Source organism: Coregonus clupeaformis, chromosome 22, assembly GCF_020615455.1.
Source record: "Coregonus clupeaformis isolate EN_2021a chromosome 22, ASM2061545v1, whole genome shotgun sequence".
Classification (NCBI taxonomy): Eukaryota; Metazoa; Chordata; class Actinopteri; order Salmoniformes; family Salmonidae; genus Coregonus; species Coregonus clupeaformis.
In genome coordinates this window covers 472,023-493,621 of record NC_059213.1, presented here as the reverse complement: position 1 = coordinate 493,621, position 21,599 = coordinate 472,023, and the positions used below count along the sequence as shown (strand labels likewise).

The 21,599-nt window shown below is 44.0% G+C and overlaps 2 protein-coding genes across 2 annotated transcripts; one reads left to right on the top strand and one right to left on the bottom strand.

The window, feature by feature from the left end:
- The first annotated feature begins 3,755 nt into the window (after positions 1 to 3,755).
- Positions 3,756 to 10,976, top strand: LOC121536046 (NF-kappa-B inhibitor zeta). The gene is made up of 11 exons (XM_045206345.1): positions 3,756 to 3,883; positions 4,026 to 4,050; positions 4,154 to 4,251; positions 5,151 to 5,503; positions 6,068 to 6,173; positions 6,383 to 6,529; positions 8,598 to 8,661; positions 8,850 to 9,022; positions 9,254 to 9,364; positions 9,859 to 10,026; positions 10,683 to 10,976. Exons 1-11 carry the CDS (start codon positions 3,782 to 3,784, stop codon positions 10,734 to 10,736), a joined length of 1,401 nt encoding a protein of 466 aa, XP_045062280.1. The 5' UTR covers positions 3,756 to 3,781; the 3' UTR covers positions 10,737 to 10,976.
- A 1,646-nt stretch (positions 10,977 to 12,622) lies between these two features.
- LOC123481610 (zinc finger protein ZFMSA12A-like) lies at positions 12,623 to 21,595 on the bottom strand. Its single transcript, XM_045206297.1, has 10 exons — positions 21,548 to 21,595; positions 21,297 to 21,374; positions 21,064 to 21,156; positions 20,787 to 20,913; positions 20,535 to 20,686; positions 20,209 to 20,345; positions 19,773 to 19,831; positions 17,412 to 17,694; positions 16,536 to 17,344; positions 12,623 to 13,294 (listed from the first exon to the last, which is right to left on the bottom strand). Exons 2-10 carry the CDS (start codon positions 21,333 to 21,335, stop codon positions 13,101 to 13,103), a joined length of 1,893 nt encoding a protein of 630 aa, XP_045062232.1. The 5' UTR covers positions 21,336 to 21,374; positions 21,548 to 21,595; the 3' UTR covers positions 12,623 to 13,100.
- Positions 21,596 to 21,599: the final 4 nt, after the last annotated feature.

The following is a 21,599-nucleotide window of genomic DNA, read 5'->3' as shown; positions in this document are numbered from 1 at the left end:
AAATGACCTAGTCATGGGTGGAATGTTATTCATATTTTTCATAATTTCATAATTAATAAACATTGTTTCAAAAACCTGCCCGAAAATCTGGTGTTTCTATATCAAACGGTTTTGTTATATTTCAGTCTTCTGTGATGTATATAAAGCATAATATTGGGATGCAAATTCAAAATTGAATACATTTCAACTGTATATATGACAGGTGTCTTCTTTTTTAAAGGCTATAACCATGTGTGTGAGGTGTATACTTTTGTTTCAAAGTAGATTTGTTTAAGACTACCAAGACACACTCTGTGTGACCCTGATTTAGCCCACTGCAGTAAAAGGTTAAACAGGTTAACATTCACAAGGCCGCAGGGCCAGACGGATTACCAGGACGCATACTCAGCTGGCAAGTGTCTTCACTGACATTTTCAACCTCTCTCTGACCCAGTTTGTAATACCTACACGTTTCAAGCAAACCACCATAGTCCCTGTGCCTAAGAATGCCAAGGCACTACCTACCGCCCTGTAGCACTCACATCTGTAGCCCTGAAATGCTTTGAAAGGCTGGTCATGGCTCACATCAACACCATCATCCCAGAAACCCTGGACCCACTCCAATTCGCATACCGCCCCAACAGATCCACAGACGACGCAATCTCTATTGCACTCCACACTGCCCTTTCCCACCTGGACAAAAGGAACACCTACGTGATAATGCTGTTTATTGATTACAGCTAAGCGTTCAACACCATAGTGCCCTCCAAACTCATTACTAAGGACCCTGGAACTGAACACCTCCCTCTGCAACTGGATGCTGGACTTCATGACGGGCCACCCCCAGGATGTGAGGGTAGGTAACAACACATCCGCCACACTGACCCTCAACACGGGGGCCCCTCAGGGGTGCGTGCTCAGTCCCCTCCTGTACTCCTTGTTCACCCACGACTGCGTGGCAGCGCACAACCCAACGCCATAATTAAGTTTGCCGACAACACAACGGTGGTAGGCCTGATCACTGACGATGATGAGACAGCCTATAGGGAGGAAGTCAGTGACCTGGCAGTGTGGTTCCAGGAAAACAACCTCTCCCTCCATGTGGGCAAGACAAAGGAGCCTATCGTGGACTACATGTAATTAAGGGCCGAACATGCCCACATTCACATCGACGGGGCTGTAGTAGAGCTGGTCGAGAGCTTCAAGTTCCTCGGTGTCCACATCACTAAGGACCAGCATGGTCCAAACACACCAACACAGTCGTGAAGAGGGCACGACAACGCCTCTTCCCCCTCAGGAGGCTGAAAAGATTTGGCATGGGCCCTCAGATCCTTAAAAAGTTATACAGCTTCACCATTGAGAGCATCTTGACTGGCTGCATCACCACTTGTTATGACAACTGCTCGGCATCCGACCGCAAGGCGCTACAGAGGGTAGTGCGTACGGCCCAGTACCTCACTGGTGCCGAACTCCCTGCCATCCAGGACCTCTATACCAGGCGGTGTCAGAGGAAGGCCCTAAAAATTGTCAAAGACTACAGGCACCCAAGTCATAGACTGTTCTCTCTGCTACAACACGGCAAACGGTACCGGAGTGCCAAGTCTGTGACCAGAAGGCACCTGAACAGCTTTCACCCCAAGCCATATGACTGCTGAACATTTAATAAAATGGCTTCCCGGACAATTTACATTGACTTCCTTTATTATTTATTTATCTTAATTGTTTTGCACTGACTCCCTTGTACTGACTCTATGCACACTCACTAGATTCTACCCACATACTCACGCATACTAGACTGACACTCCAACACACACACACACACACACACACACACACTACAATGGCTCACATACACAAAACACACACACATGCATATTGACTCCACACACACACACACACTCACACATAGTCACACTTCACATACACTGCTACTACTCTGTTTATTATATATCCTGATTGCCTAGTCACCTTTACCCCTACCCACATGTACATACTGTATTACCTCAATTACCTCAACTACCTCGTACCCCTGCACATATTGACTCAGTACTGGTACTCCTTGTATATAGCCTCAATATTGTTTTTATTGTGTTACTATTTCCTTTTTTATTAAGCAAATATTTGTCTTACTTTTTAAATCTGCACTATTGGGAATGGGCTCATGAGTAAGCATTTCACTGTAAAGTCTACACCTGTTCTATTCGGTGCATGTGACCAATACAATTATATTTCATTTGAACTGACACTTTTTTTCAATTATTTTCTTTGGTCTAGCCTACATCTTTGTAAGCCTGCGCTACACTGGTGTCAGATGTGATATGGCGACTTTGATGGACAACAAAGATTGTATTGTATTTATGAGGCTCTGTTCTGGTATGACCTACTTTGTAGGACGTCCTCGGGCAGATCTGGAACGCGCCCGATGTGTAATTCATGTAGGCTACAAGCGCTCAAGGTACAGTTGTCACATGCTCCAATCGGGAACTCCATTAGAACTCTTGATAGTGCATACATCGTGATCTAGCTGTGAGCACAACATGATCATCGACAGAATTATCGAGAACGGTTTGAGTCTTGTGAATCCAGGGACTGCTGAGACGAGCCCGGTGTATTTGGGGTCTTTTACCAGGATACCTCACCTGCAACGGAGCTCAACATCTCTCTCTGTGCGCCAAACGATTTGGATGGCTGGGGCAAAATTGGGAGCCCGACTCCGTCAACAGAAGACAGCGCGCACAAACGGTAAAATAAAATAAAACCCTTACTTTTAGAAATTAATATACATATTTGTAATTGTTGTTAAAAACTTTTCCTCTAAGCAAGCTATTGTGTTAAGAATGATAGCGAGGGTACTTTATATTATCAGATAATAATTAATGAAGTTACTTCCTTATTAGCCTACTCCTGGAACACGGAAAAGAACACTGCATTAGTGACACGGAGTTTAGGATTAGTGATCATGGGTAGACCCAAAATCATATTTAGACCTATAATAGCACTGTGCAATGGAAGAACAAGATAGATTTGATAAATTGTGCTATTTGAACGGCAGAGGCAAACAAACAGTTACTGTCATTTGGTGAATGTTGTAGATTACAGTGTGAATTTGACAGTGGTGTAAAGTACTTAAGTGAAAATACTTTAAAGTACTACTTAAGTAGTTTTGGGGGGTATCTGTATTTTACTATTTATATTTTTGACAACTTTTACTTTTACTTCACTACATTCCTAAAGAAAATAATGTACTTTTTACTCCATACATTTTCCCTGACACCCAAAAGTACTGTTACATTTTGAATGGCTAGCAGGACAGGAAAATGGTCACGTTCATGCACTTATCAAGAGAACATCCCTGGTAATCTTGATTGCCTCTGATCTGGCAGACTCACTAAACACAAATGCTTTGTTTGTAAATGATGTCTGAGTGTTGGAGTGTGTAAATAATAAAAAACTAGAAAATGGTGCCGTCTGGTTTGCTTAATATAGGGAATTTGAAATTATTTATAATTTTACTTTCAATAATTAAGTATATTTTAGCAATTACATGTACGTTTGTGCTTGAACTTGGCAGGCAGAGTTCCCAGGAACTGTATTCATGTATCCTAACACTATAGATATATCATACAGCAAGGGCTTTCTGCAAATTAAAATTGTATGTATTGCTGAGTGCACCTTTAACAACAACTTCAACGCAACCACTTTTGCCTAAATACCAAATTAATCAAAAGGAGTGTTTATTTCAAACTTGCCTTGGGATCAAAGATTCTCATTGATGGTATTTATACCTGTTTCAGAGTGTTCCATGAGTGAGGTGCGGTCTTTTGGACGTTTCCAAGGTGTGCGGGTGAAGAATACAGTGAAAGAACTCATCATGCAGAAGCGCCTTAGCAACCAAAATGTACAGGTCAATGAAATGATTTATGTTATGTTATTGTTCTGCTAACTTGTGTAAATATTATGGTTATAAAATCTTACATATTGTCATATTACATATTTAGCTTACATCTGTCCATATTCTCATGATCTCTGTTTTTCTTAATGTCCAGCAACACTCTGAGGGAGAATACACAGGTAATATTACAATTTTATCGACACACATTTCCCAGAAACACTGTACATACAGTACATTATAATATGATGTGCAAATGTTTTTTTTTTGTTCGTTATCATGTAGAATTGACCTTCCTTCTCCAAGGGCATAAGAGGACTGCAGACTTCAGCTTGATAACCGATTCACCTACTAAAAGACTTGCTACTGCAAAGGCAATCCAGGTAATTGTATGATTTTGGTTATAATGTTATTTTAATTGAATCCCCTTGAACTTTTCCCCACGATTCTTTGTGTTCAGGCTAGTGGTGATTTCATGGACCCAGGCTAAATAAATCCAGGGAAATTCCTCTGGTTTAGCTAATGAAGAACTAGTGAAAACCACAAAGTCTCTTGCATGTCATGTTGTTATAGCTACAAACTATATTGGGTGATATGGCCGACCACTTCAATCCATAACCCAGTTCCATTTCTCCTTTTCTGTGTAGTCTGATGTCACTTCACTTGCTCAGTTACCCTCCGGGTAAACCCCATTGAGACTCGGGAGTTACCGCCTCCACCCTGAGGGCCATTCCAGAACTCAAAATGAGGAATGGAGTTTGGCAATGTCATCATGCATATAGATGATTATGTTTTGCATGTGTGTCTCATGTAGAGTCTGCTGTTTTGGAGGGAACTTAACTACAAATATTAGTCTTCCTTATTGTTCACCTTTTCATGAAAGGAAATGTACTTAAAGACAATCCCAATCAGCAGTTGAAACAATAACAAATCGTTCTAAAACACTGAGGGATGGGGCTGGAGAAATGTAACCACTGTCAAATTCATAGACAGAGCTATGGATGTAAGGACTGACCATCCATGATATCAACATTATAGTTTAACCATGTTTTGAGGCTATGTAGTGGTTGTTTACATTTAGCTTGTTTACAAACATTGGAATAAAACACACTTTTATTTTGGGTTCTGATGGAGTGTGACAGTTGAACTAAGCTCATGAGGCATTTATAAGTTATATTCTTCAAGTATCAATGGGTACATACCATTCATTTATAAGTCCAAAAACGGATGTATCAACTGCAGATTACCCGTTTTAAGTATGTATCATCCACTTCTCTTTCAGACTTTGAGCCCTCCAGAGGGAAGCACACTGGACATTGACTTCATGGACCTTGGATATGAGTCCATGAAATCAGACACCTCCTCACAAGAGACCATCCCTGACCCCTTCAGCCTCATCGACTGTCAGTCCCTCTACCCTCAAAATCACCTGCCACATGCTCCACATGCAATGGGAAACTCCTATGTCTCCCAGCCTTTCATAGCCCCGCTAACCCCAAGGGGGGTTTGGCCATTGGCTCAGTTTGCTGAAGGGGAGCCGATGACCTTCTTTCAATGGCAGATACAACAGGAAGAGGAGAAGTTGTCAGGGCTCAACCCCCAGATGCTCACAAGCCAGGATAGTGATGGAGACACGTCAGTTTGTGTAGTATTCATCAACCCGTTGTATACATTTGCCTTTTATAGATCTAAGCAACTATGCATACTCAACTCAGTTATCTTTTTAACCCAGTGGCCTCCAACTCTGGTCCTGGGGAGGTACGGGTATGCAGGGTTTTGTTCCAGCCTAGCACAGTGTTTGAACATAAACCTGCCACACCCTGTAGCTCTCTAGGAACAGGAATGTTAGTGACCACTGTTCTAATCCATCATGTGACCTATGCTTGCCAGAAATGTACACTCTTAGAAAAAAGGTGCTATCTAGAACCTAAAAGGGGTCTTTGGCTGTCCCCATATGACAAACCTTTGAAGAACCCTTTCAGGTTCCATAAAGAACCATTTTGGTTCCAAGTAGAACCATTTTGGGTTCCATGTAGAACCCTTTCCACAGAGGGTTCTACATGGAACCCAAAAGGGTTCTATATGGAACCAGAAAGGGTTTTACCTGGAACCTAAAAGGGTTCTCCTATGGGGAGAGCCAAAGAACCCTTTTCGAACCCTTTTATCTTAGTGTAGATTGTTTTATCTCTGCGTTGCCAGATTCTTACACATAGCTGTGGCACAGGGCAGAAGGGCTCTAGCTTTTGTGCTGGCCAGCAAGATGGCTAACGTCGGCATGCTGGATATGAAGGAGCACAATGGCCAGGTAAGGAATTACATCCTCACGCCCAATTCTAAATGGACACCTAGCCCCAGAGACTTCTGCTACACACACACTAGTGCCTAGGAGCTGTGGCTCTGGGTTGGTTTGGAATTGGGCACAAGGGTGCAATAATCACAGTTGGAATCATATCATCTGAAAAGGAGGATTTTCGACATTTGATCTTTCTTGTCTTTTTCTTTTTTTGTACCCAGAGTGCCCTTCAGTTGAGCGTTGCAGCCAATCAACATCTGATAGTGCAGGACCTGTTGGCCCAGGGGGCTCAGATCAACACCGCTGACTGCTGGGGCCGCTCCCCTCTGCATGTGTGTGCAGAGAAGGGCCACGCGCTCACTCTCCAGGTCAGCCCTTTGACTTTCCCACTGTGGCACATACTAAGAGTGTGATGTGATGTGAATAGGGCTCTGTATTTTATCTGACCACGTGATGTTCTAGCCTTGTAACTTGTATTGCACACCTTATCTTTGAGGCATCACTGCAGGCAGTCAACCTTAGCAGTTAGATAGTTAAGTCAGGGAAGTGTCATGCCCATAGACCAGTGTAGGCAACACAGTGACTAAGGTCTGGTTTCAGTGATGGAGTGTTTTGGCATAGAGGAACTACGTCACTGCCTACGTCACCACTTTATCAGCCTGAATAAAATTCTTAAATAGTAGCTAGCAAGATGGAGATCACGGAGGTCATTTTTAATGAGTGCATTTCGCAAGTGGCTAGTTTGCATCAACTACCTTAACTAAAACCACTGCAAAAGTTTCGCCTGCATACTTTGGTTTTGAATCACGATGTTATGGCATGTCTCCCTCGTGATTTGTGGGGCGAGTCCCCAGAGGTATTTTTTCCCTTATCAACGTAGGCAGTGGCCTAGTTCCTCTATGCCAAAAGAGTCCGTCATTGAAACCACACACTAGTCACTGTGTTGCCGAGGGTCGGGTTTTCCAGACTAAAGTGAGCATACCTCATCACACAGAGACTATGGTTTGAAAGGTTGGAAGAAAGGTCTGAAAACATGATGATTGTTGAACACAATCTCTGTTTCTCTTATTATTATTATTATTATTATTATACACAAGGCTTGATGACTTTAATCAATGTCTTGGCGCTAGAGGAAGGAAATAGTTGTTGGAAAATAAGTCAGGGAAACACTGAGCTGTAGGGGGGTGTGTGTGTGTTCTCTCTTTTAATAGCACTGGTTGCCAATCACAGCAAACAAACTCTAACGTTTTTACCAGGAGCCTTGTGTTTGTTAATGTATTAATAGTGCCTTGCAATATCTTCCATTCTCCACTATGGGATCAGAGAGTTGTTTCCTCACTCTGAAGAAATAAGTCACTAAAAAAGGCTAGGTTTATGATCGCCCTGAATAATGATCAGTTTATGACTTCAACAGATGACTTGAACATAGTCTAATCTGATACAGTATGTTATCTGGACTGTGCAACCTTGGCTTTCAGGTTGTTTTACCCCCGCAAAGTTTCAAGAAGTAAAACCACAGGTTGGTTGTCAATGGTCGATTGTTTTAGACTTACAGTATATGTTAATAAGGCAGGATGGTTTGCGCCCCTGCACACCAAATATAGAGTGGTTATGCAAAACACTATAGGGAACTCTGGTGCCGTGTGCACCATCTGAACAGATCTGTCAGCAACTTTGTGATGCCATTTTGATAAGAATCTATGCAAATTTGGCTAATGACTCAATGAATGGATTTATAGGTTTCACTGAAACTTTACCACCTTGATTATCTGTGATAAACTGTCTGCCCTTTTCAGTCTTTATCTTTTAGTTGGAAGTTTGTCCCACTGTTTTTAGGACGTTCCTCCTGAATGTTTTCCTGTGTCCCATGGCGACAGTTGTTCTGTATCGGGTTAGATCTCAGGCAGTGACTTCCTCATCACCTCATAACAGATATCTAGGACAGACAGCCAATCATAGAGCATTTCCTCAAAACAACACTGGGGAAAAAAATCCCCTTTCTTTGAAAAACTGGTTTAACAACAGATGTGCTTCTGATAAGAGGTCATGGCAAATGCACTCCCAGCCCATCAAACATTAACCGTCAACAGAACATGACACGCTAAAGCTCCCAATCATTAACACCTGTTAATCTGTTACTCATCTGGTCCTGGCTGACTCTCACAACAGTTCTTGTTGTCGGATACTAATGCATTAAGGAAGAACAGGAGCTGCTGATAAATGGCTGGCATCTAGTTAGCTCTTTTAGATCTCTAGAACTACACATTGACACTGTCAGCCGTTAGCGAGGATGTTTTACTCTGACTAGTTAATTCCACAGTTGTACCTTAGCACAAGTGTGTGTTTCAATTGAAATGAAAAGTTATTCCTGTTATACCCATTTGCCCTTTATCCCTCTGTTGAACATTTTCCTTCACACACTCTCTCTTTCCGTAGACCATCCGAAGAGCTCTGAAGGGTAAAGGTCAGGAGCTTAATGTGGAAGAAGTCAACTATGATGGTGAGTCAGGGTTGCTCAGATCTATGACCTGTCAGAGTTGCTCAGAATCTGCTATATAATAGAACAGGTGAGGCTACCTGTGACTCAACCCAAGGCTGAGTCACAAACTACGACAGTCAACATTATTTAACCGTCATAATGGCAAAATAAATACTACCTCCCCAATGCCCCGTTCTGCTTTTCTCCAGGCCTAACACCTCTTCAGACAGCGGTCCTGTCTCACAATGCTGTTGTCCAGGAGTTGGGTCGTATGGCGGCGACCCCCCAGTCCCCTGGGGTGGTGGAGTTGATGCAGAGAAGGAAGCTACTGCGGGAGTGTGTCAACACACTGCTGCTCATGGGAGCCTCCTGTGCAACTAAGGTGAGTTTGAAAAGCCTTGTCCCAGATCTGTTTGCTGCCTTGCCAACTCCAACCTAGCCAACTCCTATGGTCTTTGGAGTTGGCAAGGCATCATAAACAGATCTGGAACCAGGCTAGAGGTTGAGCGTCTTTCATTTATCATTTTTGCGTATCATTCTTTGGCAGCGTAGCCCATTCCATACAGTCTGATACAGCTCAGTGTTTGACTGTACCTGTGTCTTTTTCCAACAGGATCATAAAAGTGGTCGCACCTCCCTGCACATGGCTTCTCAGGAGGCCAATGTGGAGCTCTTACGCATCTTCCTCGACCAGCCAGACTCTCTTTCTATTGTCAATGTCAAGGTGAGATACTGCTTCAGTACCTAATGTCAAGGTGAGATACTGCTACAGTACCTAATGTCAAGGTGAGATACTGCTACAGTACCTAATGTCAAGGTGAGATACTGCTACAGTACCTAATGTCAAGGTGAGATACTGCTACAGTACCTAATGTCAAGGTGAGATACTGCTACAGTACCTAATGTCAAGGTGAGATACTGCTACAGTACCTAATGTCAAGGTGAGATACTGCTACAGTACCTAATGTCAAGGTGAGATACAGCTACAGTACCTAATGTCAAGGTGAGATACTGCTACAGTACCTAATGTCAAGGTGAGATACTGCTACAGTACCTAATGTCAAGGTGAGGTCTCGCCTCTCTGGAAAACAAACTTATATGATAACCAATCAGCGTGCTGGCTCAAATTCTGAGTTGACAAACAAAGTGTTTTCATTGTTCTTGGTCATCAGGAGGTAAGTTAACTAAACCCTCTAACATGAGTTCTGTCTCAACCAGGCATTCAGTGGAAACACAGCGCTGCACTTTGCCAGTTCTGTGCATGGTCGGGTGACTCAGGTGGATGCTGTGAAGCTGCTGATGAGGAGAGGGGCCGACCCCAGCTACAAGAACCTGGAGAATGAGCAGCCTGCCCAGCTGGTGCCTGAAGGGCCCGTCGGAGACCAGGTGAATAATGCCCCAAAAAGTTTCTTCGGCTGTCCCCATAGGATAACCCTTTTTGGTTCCAGACAGAACCCTTTTGGGTTCCATGTAGAACCCTCTGTAGAAAGGGCTCTACATGGAACCCAAAAGGGTTCTACCTGGAACCAAAAAGGGTTCTTCAAAGGGTTCTCCTATGGGGACAGCCGAAGAACCCCTTTAGGTTCTAGATAGCACCCTTTTTTCTAAGAGTGTAGTGTAAGCACATCCAGGAACTTGCAGGTGCAGGGCACAAAAAGTACAGCATGATTCTACATTATAAAAAATAAAAATTATGCCATTTCCTGGAAATAATATAAGATACCAGCACACGGTTGAACCCTCCCACTGTGTGAGCATTTAAGTGTTCTGGTATCTATCTTTCAGGTGAATATTCCCATGTCATTGTTTTATTATAATGTAATCATTCTTTAACGAGGCAAGTCGATTGAGAACCTTTTGTCACTTACTATTAAGGCCTGGTTAATACGCAAACACAGAGACACAGTAAAAACAGAACATGAAGAATACACAAGAGTTCAAGTGTTAGACTGGCAGACATTCAACACACACACACACACACACGCTTCAACAAGATGGGACTGTTTTGCAATAATGTACCTCTGATTGATTGTTTCCCTTAGGTGCTGCGTATCCTGAAGGGGAAAGGCTACCAGGCCCAGTCTGCTGCCCAGTAGGGTGCAGGATGGGATCTACTGTCCAGAAACACTGTCAGTCAGACAGTCCATTCTATGTAGAAATCATTTGCCATCGTATGTATGGCAGATGTCAGTTGTTTCAATGAAACAGTGAATGTTGTTCGCTACGGTGTAGTGTATTTTGAGGTAACCATGTTATCTTCTACCTTAAAGGGGCAATCTGCAGTTGCTACATCCATTTTTGGACTTATAAATTAATTAATATGTACCCATTGATTCTTGGAGAATATAACTTATAAATGCCTCATGACCTTAGTTCAACTGTCATACCCCATCAGAACCCAAAATGTAAACAAACACTATATAGCTTCAAAATATGGTTAAAACTATAATGTTGATATCATGGATGGTCAGTCCTTACATCCATAGCTGTGTCAATGAATTTGAGAGTGGTAACATTTCTCCAGCCGCACCCCTCAGCTTTTTACCGAATTGGGCGGGGAGTACGCTTTGTTCTTGTTTCAACAGCTGATTGCCGCTTTAAGGAATGACACCTGAAGGGGTTTTCACCTGAAGGTGTCAATTATACCACTTTGGGTTAAGTCACAGGTCGACTCACCTGTAATGCCAGTGTGAAACACCTTGAGCTGGAATGTGCATTGTATGAAAACTAAGGTGTGAATATTTGTATTGTAGAGTAAGTAGTTGCAGCATTGCAATGATATGTCTTCAAGTAAGGGGTTAAGGGATAACTAATAGATCTTTAGTAATTTAGCGTTAAGTCTTGTTTCTAAATAGGTATAACTGTTCTTAGTAATGTGTAGTAACAGTGTAATGTATCTAGGGCTTGACCACATAGTAACAGTGTAATGTATCTAGGGCTTGACCACATAGTAACAGTGTAATGTATCTAGGGCTTGACCACATAGAAATTAAACATGTAATGTATCTAGGTGACCACATAGTAACAGTGTAATGTATCTAGGGCTTGACCACATAGTAACAGTGTAATGTATCTAGGGGTTGACCACATAATAACAGTGTAATATATCTAGGGGTTGACCACATAGTAACAGTGTAATGTATCTAGGGGTTGACCACATAGTAACAGTGTAATGTATCTAGGGGTTGACCACATAGTAACAGTGTAATGTATCTAGGGGTTGACCACATAGTAACAGTGTAATGTATCTAGGGGTTGACCACATAGTAACAGTGTAATGTATCTAGGGGTTGACCACATAGTAACAGTGTAATGTATCTAGGGCTTGACCACATAGTAACATATATTATGGGATGGTAGGAGCATGGGTGTATTGCCTTATTATATTTTATTAATTTTAAATGTCTTTTCATTTACTTTATAAATAAATGAAAATTAACCATGAGTTGGCTGGTGTCACAAATAATTAAGGCATATCATGTGTCATTGAGTATGCTAAATATCTATGGTTATGTCATTGATTTCCTGCATATTTTTGCATACTTTTCTTTAGTACCAATCTCAATTATATACTGTCCCGTGGAGATGAGATGAAATGTTAGTACAATATTTAGATTTGTAATTTGTTTAATTGATCTCTTTTGGAATGTAAATATAGGATTATTCATGAATTATCACCAAATTTGTTAACAATAAATACAATTGATCTCCAGTGCATTTGATATAACTATGCTGCCTGACATCATTCCTTTGTAAGGGTATATTATAACCACCAGCTGTCATAGGTGTGGTCCTCTGTAGCTCAGCTGGTAGAGCACGGCGCTTGTAACGCCAAGGTAGTGGGTTCGATCCCCGGGACCACCCATACACACAAAAAATAAAATAAAATAAAAAAATGTATGCACGCATGACTGTAAGTTGCTTTGGATAAAAGCGTCTGCTAAATGGCATATTATTATTAAGAAGAATGCCAACACACTGGTATAATTTAGGAAGGGTTTTATCAATGCAGAGAAGCAAATATTCAACTGAATTACAGACAGGACATAAATTGAAGAGGCATTATTAAGTTAAAAGTTACCCATCAGTCAACTATTTTATAATGAACTGTTTCACCAAGAAACGTGAGGCCGCGACGTTGTGTTTGGCACGACGTAGAAAATCAGGAGACAGAAATGGCTTTAGGTCTATTCGATAACAATATACTACAGTGATACCACACACAAATCATATTCTTGATTAACTCAAGATGAATCAGGAAAAGTCACATGATCTCTGTCAATCTACCTCAACCAGCAGGGAGACTGCTTCCCCCTCCCATCTGTAGGCAGAACGTTCTGCTGCTCTAGTCTCTGGAAGTCATTGAATTCCAATTCAGAATCTTGGTGATGGGAGCCCATTGTTATTTCAAGGGCAGAATTCTATTGAGATGTCCATCCATGGGCAATTGTTGATGCTGGCTACAATGCTGCTGTTAACAGCTCAGCCGAGTGTTTCTGTAGGTGCCTGTTGAGGTGTGTGCGGCGGGTGTAGCTCTTGTCACAGTGAGGGCAGGGGTATGGACGCACCCCAGAGTGGGTCAACAGGTGCTTCTTCAGATCAAACTTCCTCTTCAGGCTCTTCCCACACTCTGGACAAGAGAACGGCTTCTCACCTGAGGGACGGGACAGTATTTAGATTAGGACTATAAATCAAGGTTACTTCAGATGAGTTATTTCAGATTACACAGAAGAACTACGATTAAATCATTTGTTTTATTATTATCAATCACAAATGTATAAACTAGGGCTGTCAAAAATAGCGCGTTAACGACGTTAATTAGTTGTTTGCTGTTAATTACGTCAATTTTTTTAACGCATTTCACGCATGCGCAGTGTGACAAATTATTCAGGTCAGGAAAGTGGTTGGGAGCTAGAGGCGAGATGGAGCAAGGTGAGCAAAGTGGGCCTATTGACGGATTCAAATATAAAAAGAATGATGATGGTACAGTTAACAAGTACAAGGTTATTTGCAAGATTTGCAAGAAGGAGTTTCAATTTCACCGGAGCTGTTCAAGCTTGAAGTACCATGTCAACGCCAAACATGCGTTTGCTGGGCCGTCAGATTCAGCAAGTGGTTTGCGCCAGACCACGCTGAATGTTTGCAGGCAATTAACAAAATCAACCTCAGATAATTTGACCAACACAATAGCAAAATGGATTGCAAAGGATTGTAGACCCATTAGCATTGTAGAAGACTCAGGTTTCCTTGATGTTTTGCAAGTGGCGTCTCAAGACTCATTCTATAAGCCACCGTCAAGAGCCACAGTTATGAAGAAAATCCACGAGCTCTATGAAAACGAAAAAGAAAAAAGGAAAGAGGTCTTGGCTCAAGTAAATCATATCGCCTCTGACAGGAGACCATTGGACATCAGTGAGTAACAACAATTACCTCGGAGTAACTGCACATTTAATCAGTGACACGTGGGAACTGAAGTCTTTGCGCTGACTATATTAAAAACTGAGGAGCGTCATTTTGCGGAGGCTTGTAAAGAACAGTTCCTGTCTGTTGCACGTGAGTGGGACATCGAGGGCAAGACTACAACCATTGGGACTGACAGTGCACGCAACATGGTTGCCGCAATTCGACTTACACGCTATGAACACATGAACTGTGTCGCTCACATGGTGCAGAGAAGTGTCACAGTGAGTCTTGCTGACAGCGGACTCACTGAAAAATTATGTATCTGTGTCCTGTTATTTATCTTTTGGTATGCATTTCAGAAAAAAAAATGGTTAGGATTCAGGTGTAATTGCAAATAGTGATTAATCATGATTAATCCACTGAAAATTCTGATTAATTTGATTAAAAATTTTAATCATTTGACAGCCCTAGTATAAACGTATTGCATATGTAAGTCGCTCTGGATAAGAGCGTCTGCTAAATGACGTAAATGTAAATGTAAATATGTCCTGCATCACATATTCTTGGACAAATGACAACGACAGTGTATCATCATCCATAGACACCAAATAGTTGTATATCAACGGCCCCCTTAAAGGGATACTTCGGGATGTTGGGCCTGTATCTACAGTGCATTGGGAAAGTATTCAGACCCCCTTGACTTTTTCCACATTTTGTTACTTTACAGCCGTATTCTAAAATTGATTAAATTGTGTTTTTTCCTCATTCATCTACACACAGTACCCCACAATGACAAAGCAAAAACAGGTTTGTAGACATTTTTACACATTTATAAAACAAAAACTACTGAAATATTACATTTGCATAAGTATTCAGACCCTTTACTCAGTACTTTGTTGAAGCACCTTTGGCAGCGATTACAGCATCGAGTCTGTCAGGTTGGATGGGGAGCATCGCTGCACAGCTATTTTCAGGTCTCTCCAGAGATGTTCGATTGGGTTCAAGTCTGGGCTCTGGCTGGGCCACTCAAGGACATTCAGAGACTTGTCCCGAAGCCACTCCTGCGTTGTCTTGGCTGTGTGCTTAGGGTCGTTGTCCTGTTGGAAGGTGAACGTTTGCCCCAGTATGAGGTCCTGAGCACTCTGGAGCAGGCTTTCATCAAGGATCTCTCTGTACTTTGCTTTATTCATCTTTCCCTCGATCCCGACTAGTCTCCCAGTCCCTGTTGCTGAAAAACATCCCCACAGCACGATGCTGTGACCACCATGCTTCACCGTAGGGATGGTGCCTGGTTTTCTCCAGATGTGACGCTTGACATTCAGACCAAAGAGTTCAATCTTGGTTTCATCAGACCAGTCCTTTAGGTGCCTTTTGGCAAACTCCAAGCGGGCTGTCATGTGCCTTTTACTGAGGAGTGGCTTCCATCTGGCCACTCTACCATAAAGGCCTGATTGGTGGAGTGCTGCAGAGATGGTTGTCCTTCTGGAAGGTTCTCCCATCTCCACAGAGGAACTCTGGAGCTCTGTCAGAATGACCATCGGGTTCTTGGTCACCTCCTGACTAAGGCCCTTCTCCCCCCGATTGCTCAGTTTGGCCGGGCAGCCAGCTCTAGGAAGAGTCTTGGTGGTTCCAAACTTCTTCCATTTAAGAATGATGGAGGCCACTGTGTTCTTGGGGACCTTCAATGCTGCAGAAATGTTTTGGTACCCTTTCCCAGATCTGTGCCTCTACACAATCCTGTCTCAGAGCTCTACGGACAATTCCTTCAACCTCATGGCTTGGTTTTTGCTCTGACATGCACTGTCAACTGTGGGACCTTATATAGACAGGTGTGTGCCTTTCCAAATCATGTCCAATCAATTGAATTTACCACAGGTGGACTCCAATCAAGTTGTAGAAACATCTCAAGGATGATCAATGGAAACAGGATGCACCTGAGCTCAATTTCGAGTCTCAAGGTATTTCTGTTATTTATTTTTAAGACATTTCCCAAAATAAATAAAAATTTGTTTTCGCTTTATCATAAATGGGGTCATGTGTGTAGATTGATGAAGAAGAAAAAATAATGTAATCCCTTTTAGAATAAGGCTGTAACGTAACAAAATGTGGAAAAGGGGAAGGGGTCTGAATACTTTCCTAATGCACTGTACTTCCCCAGAGTCAGATGAACTCGTGGATACCATTGTTATGTCTCTGTGTTCAGTATGAAGGAAGTTAGAGATAGTTTTGTGAGCCAATGCTAACTAGCATTAGTGAAATGACTGGAAGTCTATGGGTATCTACTAGCATGCTAGAGCATACCCATAGACTTCCACTCACTGCGTTAAAACTAGTTAGCAATTGCGATAGCGCTAGTTAGCAACTTCCTTCAAACTGCACGCAGAGACATAAAAATGGTATCCACGAGTTCATCTGACTCTGGGGAAGTAGATAAAGGGCCTCATTGCCAACATCCCCAACTATCCCTTTAACTACATGCTCCTGGTCCTGACCTGAGTGTGTCTTCATGTGTTCTGTCAGGTGACAGGATATGGAGAATGTCTTCCCACAGTCAACACAGCTGTAAGGTCTCTCCCCTGTGTGACAGCGCATGTGTTTCTGCAGGTCCCCACCTGAGGGCCATGCCTTGCCGCACACCTCACACCGTACGGCCTCTCGCCCGTGTGCCGCCGTACGTGCACATTCAACCCGGCGAGCGCCGTCAAAGCGTTTCCCGCAGTAGGAGCAGTGGAAGGGCTTCTCGCCTGTGTGGATCCGGAGGTGTCCCTCCATGCCGTCTTTGGTCCGGAAGCGTTTGCCGCAGCGGGCGCAGAGGAAGGGCTTCTCCTCCGAGTGGGTTCTGAGGTGAGACTGGAGGGACCCCAGAGTAGTGAAGCTCTTCTCACACTGGTCACATTGATGAGGTCTGTCCACAATATGGCTTCTCTGGTGGATCCTCATGAGAGTCAGGCCTGTAAACGTATCCTCACAGTAACGGCATTTGTACCTCGGCCCCTCGCTCCCCTCGGGGGCCGGATGGGTCTGCTGGTGTTTGATTAGTTTGGCCTGCGAGGTGAACGTCTCGCCGCAGACAGGGCAGATAAGCTTGGGTACGCGGTGCATCTGCCGGTGGGCGTCGCGCTCCTTCACCGAGCCGAACACACGCTCACACTGGGTGCAGGCGAAGCCACCACCGGACGAGTGAGTCTGCTTGTGATTGGTCAGGCTGGAGAGGAGGCGGAAGCGTTTGCCGCACAGGCAGCACTGATGCAGCGGCTGGGCCCAGTGGGTCTTGTGGTGTCGGGTCAGTTCCAGCTGGGTCCTAAAGCCCACCCCACATTGAAAACAGGTGTTGGTCTTGTGGGTGAGGCGGTGACGGTACTGCTCACGGAGCGACGCAAACCCCTTCCCCGCACTGGGGGCAGTCGAAAGTGGCGTTGACACACACAGAGCGCTTGTGGTCGTTCAGGCTCCAGGGCGTTGGGAAGCCAATGCCACACTTGGAGCATTTGTAGCGGCCGCCTCGTGAGTGTGTGGTCAGGTGACGCAGCACCTGGGAGCGGTAGATGAAACACTTCCCGCACGTCGGGCACTTGTGGGCAACACGCCGGGGATTGTGGGATACGCTAGAGGGGTGCGTCTCGGAAGACGAGGACTCACCTGTGGGGCTGTCTGTGAGGAAACAGGAAGAGAAGGTGAGAGGTACAGTGGGGGGAAAAAGTATTTAGTCAGCCACCAATTGTGCAAGTTCTCCCACTTAAAAAGATGAGAGAGGCCTGTAATTTTCATCATAGGTACACGTCAACTATGACAGACAAAATGAGAAAAAAAATCCAGTAAATCACATTGTAGGATTTTTAATGAATTTATTTGCAAATTATGGTGGAAAATAAGTATTTGGTCAACAACAAAAGTTTCTCAATACTTTGTTATATACCCTTTGTTGGCAATGACACAGGTCAAACGTTTTCTGTAAGTCTTCACAAGGTTTTCACACACTGTTGCTGGTATTTTAGCCCATTCCTCCATGCAGATCTCCTCTAGAGCAGTGATGTTTTGGGGCTGTCGCTGGGCAACACGGACTTTCAACTCCCTCCAAAGATTTTCTATGGGGTTGAGATCTGGAGACTGGCTAGGCCACTCCAGGACCTTGAAATGCTTCTTACGAAGCCACTCCTTCGTTGCCCGGGCGGTGTGTTTGGGATCATTGTCATGCTGAAAGACCCAGCCACGTTTCATCTTCAATGCCCTTGCTGATGGAAGGAGGTTTTCACTCAAAATCTCACGATACATGGCCCCATTCATTCTTTCCTTTACACGGATCAGTCGTCCTGGTCCCTTTGCAGAAAAACAGCCCCAAAGCATGATGTTTCCACCCCCATGCTTCACAGTAGGTATGGTGTTCTTTGGATGCAACTCAGCATTCTTTGTCCTCCAAACACGACGAGTTGAGTTTTTACCAAAAAGTTCTATTTTGGTTTCATCTGACCATATGACATTCTCCCAATCCTCTTCTGGATCATCCAAATGCACTCTAGCAAACTTCAGACGGGCCTGGACATGTACTGGCTTAAGCAGGGGGGACACGTCTGGCACTGCAGGATTTGAGTCCCTGGCGGCGTAGTGTGTTACTGATGGTAGGCTTTATTACTTTGGTCCCAGCTCTCTGCAGGTCATTCACTAGGTCCCCCCGTGTGGTTCTGGGATTTTTGCTCACCGTTCTTGTGATCATTTTGACCCCACGGGGTGAGATCTTGCGTGGAGCCCCAGATCGAGGGAGATTATCAGTGGTCTTGTATGTCTTCCATTTCCTAATAATTGCTCCCACAGTTGATTTCTTCAAACCAAGCTGCTTACCTATTGCAGATTCAGTCTTCCCAGCCTGGTGCAGGTCTACAATTTTGTTTCTGGTGTCCTTTGACAGCTCTTTTGGTCTTGGCCATAGTGGAGTTTGGAGTGCGACTGTTTGAGGTTGTGGACAGGTGTCCGTTTATACTGATAACAAGTTCAAACAGGTGCCATTAATACAGGTAGAGTGGAGGACAGAGGAGCCTCTTAAAGAAGTTGTTACAGGTCTGTGAGAGCCAGAAATCTTGCTTGTTTGTAGGTGACCAAATACTTATTTTCCACCATAATTTGCAAATAAATTCATAAAAAATCCTACAATGTGATTTTCTGGATTTTTTTTCCTCAATTTGTCTGTCATAGTTGACGTGTACCTATGATGAAAATTACAGGCCGCTCTCATCTTTTTAAGTGGGAGAACTTGCACAATTGGTGGCTGACTAAATACTTTTTTTCCCCACTGTATGTTGTGTTTTATTAGGATCCCCATTAGTTGGTGCAAAAGCAGCAGCTACTCTTCCTGGGGTCCACACAAAACATAAAACATGACATAATACAGAACATTAATAGACAAGAACAGCTCAAGGACAGAACTACATCAATTTTTAAAAAGGCACACAAGAGGATAAGCAGAGAGGATGTTGGGAAATTGAATTTGTGATGGAGGACAAAACACCTGATAGGGAGCTGCAGCACAGGAGGTTGGTGGCACCTTAATTGGGGAAGACAGGCTTGTGGTAATGACTGGAGCGGAATAGGTGGAATGGTGTCAAACACAACAAACACATGGTTTCCAGGTGTTTGATGCCATTCCATTTGCTCCGTTCCGGTCATTATTATGAGCCGTCCTCCCCTCAGCAGTCTCCTGTGAGCTGCAGGTGGTTAGGAGGGTATAAGACACTCACCTGTGTCACTCTCCACCATAATACATTCTACAGGCTTATCAGACGACTCAGGGATGATGCTGAGGGGGGAAAAGAACATGTCATGTTAATCATTCATCATTTACTCAATACTCACTCACACACAGTTCGCCTTTTGTCACTGTTCAAATACTGTACAGTCAAAACAAACAAGAAGATACAATCTGTCCATACTTGCTGTCACGCTACTGCATTCCTAACACACACACACACACTTTCCTCCTCAGTGTGGTGTGGGCCACACACTGTACAAACACACTTTCTAAACACCCACACATACTCTGTCCACACCAATTGTCACACTAACACACACACACACTTACCATTCAAAACACCCATGCTGATACAATCTGTCCATACTTACTGTCACGCTACAGCATTCCTAACACACACACACACACACGCTGACCACACTTACCTCCCCGGTGAAGCCTGGGGCTTTTGGCTGCTCACAGGAACAGTTTTTCTCTCTGGTGAGGGCCTGCTCTGTCCTGAGGGGAGAGTTGACTGCAGTCTGCCCCTGCAGGCCACAGGCAGGGTGAGAGTGGGTGCAGACTGGGAGACGACAGCAAGAGAGGGCTGGTCCGGCTGGGGATAATCATTATAGATTGGCTCTGAACAATGAAACCCAGAATCCCTAGGTCGGATGTTTCCGTTTCTCCTGCCAATCTATTGGCTGATCCCTGGTCTTGACCAATCAGCTCGGCTACTCTCGATTTCTCATCGTCCTCTCGTTTGACGGACCGTCTCCTGTTCTTCTCCTCTCTCTTCAGCCATCCTTTCCTTGGGGAAGGGTTCTGACTCACTGTCAGAGTCGGCAGATGGATGGTACACCATCATATTTGGAAGGCAAACAGGTAGAGAGCTGAGGAGGTTGGTCTGGGATGGGCTGGAGTCTGCACAAGACAAGCGAGAAACACAGTTGTAAACTATTTAAATAAATGTTTTACTAAACTGCTAAAACAACTGAGACTACAGACGTACCTGGTGACGTACCTCTATTTACCAGGTGTTCCCGGCAGCACATCTGGCTCTGCAGTACAGACCTCAGCCCTTCACTGTGGGGGACAGACTGCAGACATTCATCCACACCACCGGGGACAGAGTCGAGCCAGGAGGCAGCCTGGGGAACACAGGGGGGAGATGTGTGGTTGATGAATGCAGTCGATGTGTGGTGGTCAAAGTGTGGTTGATAAATGTGGTCAATATGTAGCCTGTGTAGTCTCTTAGTGGTGAAGTTGGGGTTGACATGTGGTCGCCGGTAACTGTGTACCTGTTTAAAGTCTGGTACTGGCAGCAGCTCCTCCAGCCTGGAGAGGAACACACACACCAGAGACTCCAGCTCTGCATTAAAGTATTGACCAAACTGAGAGAGAGAGAGAGAGAGAGAGAGAGAGAGAGAGAGAGAGAGAGAGAGAGATAGAGAGAGAGAACAATTCTTCACTGAACCCAGAGATTAGTAGATTGCTGCATGTTACTCAAGTGACGAAATAGTCATTTTCTTACAGCCCATCGATCTCCTGGACTCCTCCGAGTGTACGCCATGAGCCTGGCTTTGGCATCCTCGAAGGCCTTGTCACTGGACTGTAAAAACAACAGACACATACCTTAGCGTGTGTCAGGGCCAAAGCATCCCTCTCAGCACTCGGTGTCCCCATTCTGGCACTCGGTTCCCTCCCTTTACTCCACCCTTTCACTCTATACGTTCAGTAAAAGGCAGGTGTAAAACTCCAGTTCCCATGAGCCCCCTCTCTCACCTGTGTCAGACAGATGGACTGGATCCTGTCCAGGTGAGTCTGGATGAGGTCT

Bases quoted from the DNA above. Each gene is read 5' to 3' on its own strand.
- LOC121536046 (XM_045206345.1), top strand. From the start codon at position 3,782: ATGAGTGAGGTGCGGTCTTTTGGACGTTTCCAAGGTGTGCGGGTGAAG. The intron at 6,174-6,382 runs GTAAGGAATTAC...TTTTGTACCCAG, and splicing joins TGAAGGAGCACAATGGCCAG to AGTGCCCTTCAGTTGAGCGT. The intron at 8,662-8,849 runs GTGAGTCAGGGT...GCTTTTCTCCAG, and splicing joins GGAAGAAGTCAACTATGATG to GCCTAACACCTCTTCAGACA.
- LOC123481610 (XM_045206297.1), bottom strand. From the start codon at position 21,335: ATGGCGTACACTCGGAGGAGTCCAGGAGATCGATGGGCT. The intron at 21,157-21,296 runs GTAAGAAAATGA...TCTCTCTCTCAG, and splicing joins GTCCAGGAGATCGATGGGCT to TTTGGTCAATACTTTAATGC. The intron at 20,346-20,534 runs GTCCGTCAAACG...GTCGTCTCCCAG, and splicing joins GAGGAGAAGAACAGGAGACG to TCTGCACCCACTCTCACCCT.